At 39.4% G+C, this 10,780-nt stretch overlaps 1 protein-coding gene across 1 annotated transcript; it reads right to left on the bottom strand.

Annotated features, from left to right (window-relative positions):
• Positions 1-1,432: 1,432 nt before the first annotated feature.
• On the bottom strand, positions 1,433-7,579 carry LOC100927387 (interferon-induced protein with tetratricopeptide repeats 5). The gene is made up of 2 exons (XM_003758920.4): positions 7,163-7,579; positions 1,433-3,581 (listed from the first exon to the last, which is right to left on the bottom strand). Exons 1-2 carry the CDS (start codon positions 7,165-7,167, stop codon positions 2,144-2,146), a joined length of 1,443 nt encoding a protein of 480 aa, XP_003758968.2. The 5' UTR covers positions 7,168-7,579; the 3' UTR covers positions 1,433-2,143.
• Positions 7,580-10,780: the final 3,201 nt, after the last annotated feature.

Raw genomic sequence — 10,780 nt, 5'->3', positions numbered from 1 at the left:
GCTTACAATTTACTGGGGGAAAAACAACAAAAAATATAGAAAAACAAACCATAAACAAGATAAATAGGAAATACTTAACAGAGGGTGAGCACTAGAATTAAGAAAGATCCGAATGAGGTGACTTCCTTGTTCTTGACAGGGACTTTTTGTCATAAAAATCTATTTCATTTTCATTCTGTGTATTTTTCTCCTTATACTTTTATCCTTAAAGGCTCACAGTACAGCTCTGAAAAATGGAATCTCTTGTCCACTCCCTCCTCCAATTTTATTGCTTTTGACTTTTACAGTATGATAATCTCACACCTCTCTTTTCCTTGAGATTGTACAATTATATTGTAAATCGGTGCTGCTACTGGTTTCCTGTATTGTTATTCCTCTAATTGTCAAGTAAGTCAAGTGCTGACTAAAGATATTTTTAAACTCATTTGTCTTATTATGGGGATGGACGCTAATGTGTTGTATAGTGTTATGCTTCCCTCAGTTTTGAGCCTGGCACAGAGTGGGCACTTAATAAATGTTGATTGATAAGAGCTGGCATCTAAGTATGTAAATAGGTGATTCCTAGCATCTTTGTTACTCTATAGATCTGAGGCAAAATTTACCTGCAGAGGTTCAGGGACATTCCTGAGCTGAGGATTAGAGCATTTCTGATAGGAACAGTTGCAAGCTGTAGCCAAAAGATGGACCTGAGGTCCTGACAGAAAAGGGATTTGAATTTCTGATGACTAATAGTGCTGAATTTCCTGTTCTAGTCAGGACATGAGCCCTCAGGAAAGCCTGATATGATTCAATAGGCCTCATGAAATATAGATTAAAATTAGCTAGATTTACAGTACCTGCTGCTTTCTCCATACAATCTAAAATTCCTGAGGGAAGAGATTGTTTTGATTTTGATTTTTACATACTGAGCACTGAACACAGTACCAAACACATAGTAGGCTCTTAAATGCTTATTGAAGGAATTGATGAGTTTTGCTCTGGATTATTTTTTTCTAAGCAATTAATACTTACATTGAAGATGACATTGCAGAGACATCAACATATCCTAAACATGATTAACTTCTGAGGTTTTATGTGACATTTTTATATTCGTAGGCCAAGAACAAGATATTTTCAAAATATGCACACCTTTAGTCACCATTAATCCCTTCTGTTTTTAGCACTAGCAGACAAAGCTGTCACAGTTTGGCTCCTGCACAGTTAATCAGACCTTTCCTTATCCAGATAGCTTTTCAAACCTAGGCTTCACTGTGATGCTTCTCAAACCAATGATATCCTTATTGGTAATATGCCAAAGAAGGTGACTTGGCAAAGTGAGTTCTTTATTGGAAACTTTTTCTAAAATCACGAAGAACCTATTTAGTTTCTTTGGAGCTTATTTTCACAAACAAAATGAAATGGAAAGAAAGACATGAACAAACTCTGGTAGGACTTTGGGTTCAGAAAACACTTTTATTTATATAAAAATATCCAAGGCACAGATTAGATTCAAGCAGTGTATTTCATCTCATGGATCATGTCCTTATGAACAAAAGTATTGTATTTGTGAAGAAGAGGGAAACAGTCAGACATAGGAAAGAGGACTAGCTGGGGTTAAGGTGTTCTTACTCCTGGTTTTTTAATCCTTTCTCTGCCACCAATTTGCTTGACAAATCATTTACTTTCTTTGAGCCTCAATTTCCTCCTCTTTAAAAAAAAAAGCAAGTTGTACTAGATAACCTCTAAAGTCCCTTCTAGCCACATTGTCTATTCTATTCAAACCTATAAAATTACAATGATTACTTTGCCCAAAGGTATGCTGAAAGAAATAATATAGAAACTGGTAAACTACTGATTAAAGCACATGCATGTGAGCTCTTTTATATGTTCATACAGCATAAACATATATGATCATAATACAGGATAGTCACAAATATCACATTCCGTTGCCAACCTAAAAATATATTTTTTTAGGTTTCATGCTACATACTGGAGGATTAGAAGGAGAGCTGCAGCTCAAACGGGATTATAATAATAGTCACCAAGCTTCGGATTTGACTCTTGTTTTAGAATTCTCGTCCTGGCTCATCTTTGGCTTGTCTATTTTTCCTTCTCTCACCTTGGGAACGCAGCTCCTAGTCGCTCATGATACAAAGAGGGATACTCAGAAGGAGAGCCTCAGCTCAAACAGAGCACTGATATAGTCCCCGTTCTCCGGGTCCAGCTTCAGGGCTCTCTGATAGCACTCGATGGCTTGCCTCTTTTGTCCCTTTAGCTTATGAATGAAACCCAGGGCCCCCCAGCTCTTTACATCAACTGCATTCTCATAAAGTCGCCGCGTGGCCAATCTCTGCAGAGCACTAATCAGTTTGGATGTAATAGAAGACTCCACTTTTATTTTTACGCCTTCTAAATAGTGATGGATGGCGGCATCCTCAGATTTCCTGTGAGTCTCCTGAAAGCGACCATAGTGAAAATGGACCTGTTGCTTGTTTTCGTCCGTCACGTGCTGCAGGTGAAGGGCTTTCTGAAATACATCTTCTGCCTTTTCATACTGACCGGCCTCTGCGTACATGTTGGCCAGGTCTGTGTAAGCAAACACAAACATGGAATTCTGCTCCATGGCTGCTCGAAAATGAAATATGGCCGATTGAATCAGCTCTCGTTTCTCTTTTTCTTTCTCCCTGGGTCGTTTTTTGGTTGACTGTTTGACGAGGATCATCAGAACTTTGTAGCAAACCCCGATCTGATGATGCAAGAAAGCAGAAGTGGGTGTTGCCTGCAAGGCGATTTTTAAGAGCTGAAGAGCTTTACTGGGGGAGTTTTGTCGGCGGTAAAATTTCGCCGCGTAGCGAAGGACGTAAGGCTGTGAGGACATCTTCTCCAAGGCCTCCCGAATGTATCGTTCGCCCTCAGCTTCCTGTTTTAGGTCTTGAAGCTTCAGGGCGAGTAGGGCCATCACAAATGTGTTGTCTGGATTCAGTTCAACTGCCCTCCGGAGAGGGTCCAAGGATGATACTCTTTGACAAGAATATTCCTTATCGTCCAGTCGATAGGCTGCGATGGCAAAGCCAGAATTAAACTCAGGATTGTCGGGTTCTATCTTCAAGGCTTTCTCAAAACATGCCTTGGCCCTCTCATAATACTTCCTTCCACACTTTAGCAGAGCCCACCCTTCCTCACAGTAAACTTCAGGGCATTCTATCTTATAGCGGGAGGAATTGGGAAGCTTCCTATAGCCTTTTTGCACCTTGTCTGCATAAAACTGAGCTTTGGGAAATCTTTCCATATAATAATATACCCAGGCAAAATTTCCCCACGTGACCAGGCTTCTTACTTCCACTTGGTCAGCATGTTCTACCTGGATTCTCTCTTCAGCATGTTTTAAGCATCTCAGGGCCTCCTCATTTTGACCTTTCAAATGTTTTACATAGGCCAATAGATTATAAAGGGTGACTTTGGATTTCATATCCAGGAATTCGATCTGGTCGATTATTGTGTCTTCCAGATTAAGTAGATCGATGTCTTCTTTCAACAAGTTCCACGTAAAATGGCATTTCAGCTGCCTCAGGATAATTTTTAAGGAATTTCTAGGCATTTGACTGCAAAAGATAAAATCAACTTCATTTTAGAAGAATCAATGGAAATGACAAGGAAAACATCATTCCCTAAACAGTGAAATCTCTTAATTGTATATCATAATTTTCCCCTGCCCTTTAAATAGCACTTTTCCCACCTGCTGTGGACCCTTAAACTGGTAACTGATAGAGAAGCTGCCATTTATGCTTGGAGAAGTAGTGTTGTAGTAGTAGTGGTGGTGATGGTAATAGTAGCAGACAGGTACTCAAGTAAGCTAATGTAGTATCTCACAAACCTTAAAACTTAACCTAAAATGCCAGTCACTGTTATTTCACTCAATCTGAGCTCATGTCCAAATGCACATAAAATCTGTGAAACAGAGGTTGTTTTGCAAGCTACTAATTAATGCTTTGGACTTTTGGTGAACAAGCTCTTTAGAGTTTCTCAACAGTAATTATATAAAAAAAGCTAATAAGTGTCCTAAGAAGAGAGGGATTTGTAATAATCTGCCTTTTAAAGGTTCTTTCAGCTGCTTAGGAGGGGGGGAAATCCATAATAATTCATTTACATAAGATATGGGCATGCAATGTGGATTAATGTGTTTCATCACATGGAAGGGTCATGTTGGTTCTGGAGTCAAAGAGCAAAGGTTCAAATTTCAGCCTTGTCACTTACTGTGTGACCCTGGAGAAGTTACTTAGCCAGTCTGAGCCCCATTTTTCTCCTCTGAAAAGGAAGGAATTGGACTAGATAACTTTCAGGAGCCTTTTAACTCTTTATTTCTGATTCCATGTACTATGATTCCTCTGCATAGATTTAACAAGAACAGTCCAAGCACATGGCTCTTCTCTCTAATGATCTAACTAGACTACTCAGTAAAAACCTAAAGGTGTGGGGAAAGTTTACTGTTGTAATCAAATAAAACTTGCAACACGACATATTTATGGATGTACTTTATGTTTGAGTGATGTGGTAATTAGACCCAGGCCCTTAAACTCTTCAAATAAATGATTACAATGGCTACTACTTTCATTCAGTCAAACCAAGTATTTCTGGGATCAGCTAAAGGAGAACAATAGCTAGCATAAGAACCTATGTGACTAGACAGTTACTTCTTCCTAGACTCTAGTGTTTTACAACAGTGAATATAAAACCAGGGGAATCAGACTAGATAACCTCCATGATTCTATGACATTTAAAGGTCCCTCTAAAAGGTCCCTTTGATATGTAATATAGGGACTATTAATACTCTGTTTCTCCAGCAGAGTATGCTACCAGCCCAGAGAGGTTAAGAACTTCTGAATGACAAGCACATCTGTTCCTAAGTGTCAGGAACAAGGACAGGCTCTCAGAACCATTTAGCTTAAGGCAGAGTAGTAATTGCTGAATGTTTGGGGTAAGAAAGAGACATGGGGCCAAAATTAGAGGTGGCTTTACATATAGGCAGTATGAGTCAAATGCAATTTAAGGGAAAATGAAAGACCTTAAATCCCCAAGTTTTACATATATGTATATCTATAAGTACACATATATAGCATATGTAGACATATGTGTATATATATATATGTATGCCCGTACACTCACATTTATTATATAACTGTACAGATATGTAATGTGGATGTGAATGGATAGAAATAATCCCAAGCAGAAAGGCTGTTCCTGAGATGGGGAAGAGGACAGAACAGAAGTTAGGCTATCATAGAATTAGAGACCTTAGACTTAGAAGTCTTTCAGGCAGGGACTGTCTTTGCTTCTTTTTGTATCCCCAACACTTAGCACGCAGTAGGTACTTAATAGATGTTTATTGTATTGTATTTTGCAGATAAGGCAACCAATGCCCAAAGAGGTTGAGTGACTTGTATCATGTCAGATAAGTAATCAGTAAAGCTTTAGTTTGAATCCAGGCTTTCTTATTTCACACATGACCACTGTGCACTAAACCCTCCTTTCATTTGATTAAATGTATTATCACATTACATGCTTAGTGTAAATTAATGGCAACTTCTCACTCAAATTTCCTTTGCATCACCCTTTTGGGTGGGTAGTTGCCCTCCAAAGGCAATGGAGCCCTAGGTATAGAGGTGCCAGGACTGGAAAAAGAACAAGGATTCCAAAAAGGGAGAGGAGAGCACACTAATGCTAAGCACTATTTGGAAACTTTGAACGGAATGGTACTGCTCCCTCCAGTATCAGGGAAAGTAAGAGGGTTAACCATTAAATCACACAGAGTGACCCAGAAAAGGCCTTGGAATAAGGGGATTAAAGGCAGCCTGTAGTTGGGCACCCCCTAAATGGCCAGTTCACTTTGACAAAGTCTTCTGTGACCCTGGAGACCAATGAACCTTTCATAAATCTCAGGCAGTTGTAGAAACAAGAATCTGGACTCTTGAGCAGTAGCCAAAGTGGTGGAGGGGGAGGGGAAGTTAGAAGGAAGGAGAAAGGGAAGAGGAGATAATGAGGAGCAAATATGCAAGCTCCCCTCCTTTACTATACACCTTCCACTTCCTAAGAATCAGGGTTTAGTCTGAGAGAGCAAACAGGCAGTGTGGAGCTTGGTTTTACACTGCTTACGTGGGCAGGATTTCAGGATGTGTACCACCTTCCTAGCAGTCTCCTGGAAAAGGGTGGTGGCCCCACTCTCACCCGCCCATAACCAGAACTTGGGTGGGCTAGTTAACGCCTCCTCACAATCTTTGCAGAACGGGGAGCAGTACTTCAGGTTGGGTGAAAAGATGGCTGTCTCTATCCTCAAAAGATCGCAAGCTTGCTCCTCCCTTCTCTCCCTCAAGCCTCACACCCCCTTTTTGTGAACCCCTGGGCAGCCTTCCCTGGGGCCATGGGAAGGCAGAACCAGAGAAACAGAGATTCTGTAAAAAGTCCCATGCACACGGCTTGGGGTGCGGGGTGGGGAGCAGAGTGGTTGGGACTGTGGGTTGAAGCCAAAGGCTAGAAAGCTACGGTCCTGCCCATCCCAAAGTCTCCGTTCTTTGTCTATGGAGGGAGGAGCTGGGCTGTCAGGGTGTCTGACTCGTCCCCAAACATTGCAAAGGGCTCCAGGAGAACAGTCTCGCTTGCACCCCTATTACTACACAAGTTAGGAAAGGTGAGACATTTCCTTTGACATTAAGAGGAAAAAAAACAGCGAGGACCTTTTCTTTTTTCACTGGGAAAGTTTTTTTTTTTTTAATAAACAAAAGCAAAAAAGTCACCCACTCTGTCTCCGAAGGCTGAAAACCAAATTAAAAACCCTATTCGAAGTTTGCAAAAGTTGCATTGTAAGTTTCCTACATCTCTCGGGGCGAGCTCCATTTCTGACTCCGGTTTTGGATCCGGGGTGTTCTAGCCTCTTCCCCTACCCCCAGAATGGTGGGGAGAGCAGGGTAGCCTCGGTCTGGACAGATCCCGGTCCGAGTGATGCGAAATAGCCATTAGTAGTTCTGCCTGGCATTAATGGGTGCTGGCTAGCTAGAGAGCAGCGGTCCGTGCCTTCATTTGAACTTTTCCTTGCTCAAACATCTGAACGCAAGGAAAATCTCGTCTGGAAAAGTTGCAAAGGGACTAAGAAGATTCGGGAGAAAGAAGGCAGAGAAAGCCATTTATTTACCTCATGCTGGCTGGGGGCTGGTCTGCCTGCAGCTGCAGTAGTTTCCGGGCTTTCTTCTCTGTTCTGATTGCTCCTTAACGCAGTTTCTTAGCTGGGAAAGTTACAGGCTTAATTGTTGGGAGTTTTGTTGTTGTTGCCGTTCTTGTCCTTTGATTATTTCTTCTTATTTTTGTTTGTTTAAAGTTGAGCAACGTGGAGAAAAACGGAAACCGGAAAGTGAGACTGCTTCCCAACTGAGCTGGATCCTGTTGTGGGGTGGGTGGAATCTGACGTGACTTGAGAGCTCTGAGTTGAGAGCTGTCAGAGGCCCTGCTTCTCAGAAGAAACCCTCATTCACTGGAGTAAATGTTATGTAGCTAGGTTTTGGAGAAGACTGAATGATTTCTCCCGAAATTTACAAGTATCTGATGGAGAAGGGATGTTAAGGAACCTGGGATCCTACTACCACCTGCCTCAGAGACTCTACCTTCCATCTTTTATCCCTAAAGGCGATACCACTGATACATCCTTTGTACATTTTGTGATTGGAATGGTTTTCTCAGGAGCGGTGATGGATTTAAGTTGACCTAACTATAAATATCCAAACTCTGTATCTTATATTTGTAAAAGTGAGTGGCTGAAAGTGGTGTGTTTTAGGTCAGTGGCTCTCAAACTTTTGTTTTCAGCATTCCTTTATAGTATTAAAATCACTGAAGATTTGTCCGAAGAGTTTTTGTTTATCTGAGTTATATTTATAGATATTTACCATATTAGAAATAAGAAGTAATTTTGAATTTGGAGACCCTCTGAAAGTGTTTCAGAGACCCCCCCCTCAGAATTCTCTATACCACACTTTGAGAACCCCTACTTTATTTAGGTGGCTATGGAAAAGCAAGATTTTTTAACTTTTAAAATGTTTTATTGGTATCTCTCATTTTTACACCATCCTTATTTCCAAAGAAATCTATTTCCCATCCCCTGCCGAGTACCATCCCTCAGTACAAGTTATGGGGAAATAAAAGCAGTTTTCCAAAACTTACCAACATAAATTAAGTTGGCAGTATTCAAAATCTCCCTCTTCTGCAAAGAAGTGACCAATATTTGTTCTATCTCTTTCTGATATCAAGCTTAGTCATTGCAATTCCCAGCATTCAGGTTTTTTTATTTTTTCATTTTTTAAATTTGTGTTTTCATTGTTGCTGGGGTCCATTCACCCCATCATTCAATTATTCCTGACAATGGAGACATTATGGACTCCTTAAAGTTCCGCGTCATTGTGGCTATTTTATATATATATATTTCCCAGTCTATTGATTTCACTTTGTATCAAGTTGATTTATTTTTATTTTATTTTTTGTCATTAAAAAAGCAACACAGACTTTTTCTCTTTTCAATGGGAAAGTAAAATGATGTTGTCGCTGGTCTTCTCAGGCTTGACATTCATAATTTTTCATGGCATGCTAATTAATATTCCATTCTATTTCTTTCTGTTAGTTATTCCTCAATCTATGGCCATCAACTTTGTTTCCAGTCTTTACTATTTTAAAAAGGTGTACTATAGATATTTGGGGATTTATGGGAACAAACAGCTATACTTTGATCTATCTTTAAGTATATGCCCAGCACTACTAGGATTTCTGAGTTAAAGAATAATAAACTCATAGAAATAGAGCTGGAAAAGATCTTTTCATTGAATCCTACCTCCTCATTTTATAATGAGGAAACTGGGGAAATAAAGAGGTTAATTTATTTACCCAGGATTGAATGGGTAGAGTTTAGGGTGTTAAATTACTTTGATCCCAAATCCAGCTTAATTCTTAGCATAATTCCAAATTGCTCCCCAAAATGGTGGGGTCAACTCAGATTCACAAACAGGTTGGTTATTAGTATACCTGCTTTTTCTCAGTCCCCACAATACTAACTCTCAGAGGTATTTTGATTTGCTTTTCTCTTAGTCTTAGTGATTTGGAGCAGTTGTTAATAGTTTGCTGTTCTTTTGAGAGCTTCTTTGTTCATCTTTTGGCCACAGGCCCATTAGGGGATGGCTCTTAGACTGAGATATCTGTTAGTTTCTCATATATCATCGAACAGATCTTTTCAATTCCCCTTTATTCTTGTTTAGTTAGGGATTTTCTCACTACCCATGACTGAAATATATCTGATATGCTTCTTATCTCATTTTTTAAAAAATAGTGTGAACTTTAACATTCAGATTACATATCCATTTTGAACTTTTAAAAAAATAGACTAAGATGATGGTCTAAAACTAATTTTTATGAAATTACATTCTCGTTTTTCTAAGACTTCTTGTCCAATAATGTGTTCATTTTTTTCCCAGGAAATTTGTGTTTTTGTGTTTATCTAATCTTGAGTTACTGACCTCAGTTATTTCTGATTCTTGAGGCAGTCAGGTGGCACGGTAAATAGAACACTGGACCTAGAACAAGAAGACCTGAGTTCAAATGTAGACTCAGACACACAAGACCTCTGTGATCCTGGGCAAATGGGTTACTGTGAAGATAAAATGAGATGATATTTATAAAGTGCTTTCTAAACCCTGAAGGACTATATAAATATTACTGTTATTTCTTCTTTTATTAAAGCTTTTTATTTACAAAGCATATACATGGGTAATTTTTCCAACATTGACCCTTGTAAAGTCTTTTGTTCCAAAATTTCCCCTCCTTCCCCCATCCCCTTCCCTAGCTGGCACATAGTCCAATACATGTTAAATATATTGAAATACATGTTAGATCCAATGTATGTATGTATGCATATTTATACAGTCATTTTGTTGCACAAGAAAAATCAGATCAAGAAGGAAGAAAAAGAAAAACTGAGAAAGAAAACATAATGCAAGCAAATAACAGAAAGAGTGAGAATGCTATGTTGTGTTCCACACTCAGTTCCCAAAGTCCTCCCTCTGGGTTTAGATAACTCTCTTTGTCAGTGAACAAGTGAAACTGGTTTGAATCATTTCATTGTTGAAGAGAGCCACGTCTATTAGAATTGATCATCGTATACTCTTGTTTTTGCTGGGTATAATGATCTCCTGATTCTGCTCATTTCACTTGGCATCAGTTCATGTAGGTCTCTCCAAGCCTCTCTGTATTCATCCTGCTGATCGTTTCTTACAGAACAATAGTATTCCGTAACATTCATATACCATAATTAATTCAGCCATTCTCCAGTTGATGGGCATCCAGTCAGTTTTCAGTTTCTTGCCACTACAAAGAGGGCTGCCACAAACATTTTTGCATATGTGGGTGCTTTTCCTTCCTTTAAAATCTCTTTGAGATATAATCCCAGTAGAAATCCTTTGTGGGATCAAAGGTTATGCACAGTTTTATAACTTTTTGAGCATAGTATCATATTGCTCTCCAGAATGGTTGGATCTGTTCACAATTCCACCAACAATGCATTAGTGTCCCAGTTTCCCCACATCCCTTCCAACATTCAGCATTATCTTTTCCTGTCCTCTTAGTCAATCTGAGAGGTGTGTAGTGCTATCTCAGAATTGTCTTAATTTGCATTTCTCTGATCAATAGGGATTTGGAGCACCTTTTCATGTGGCTACAAATAGTTTCAATTTCTTCATTTGAAAATTGTCTGTTCATATCCTTTGACCATTTATCAATT

The sequence above is a fragment of the Sarcophilus harrisii genome, chromosome 2, assembly GCF_902635505.1.
Source record: "Sarcophilus harrisii chromosome 2, mSarHar1.11, whole genome shotgun sequence".
NCBI lineage: Eukaryota > Metazoa > Chordata > Mammalia > Dasyuromorphia > Dasyuridae > Sarcophilus > Sarcophilus harrisii.
This window is presented reverse-complemented; position numbering and strand designations above follow the sequence as displayed.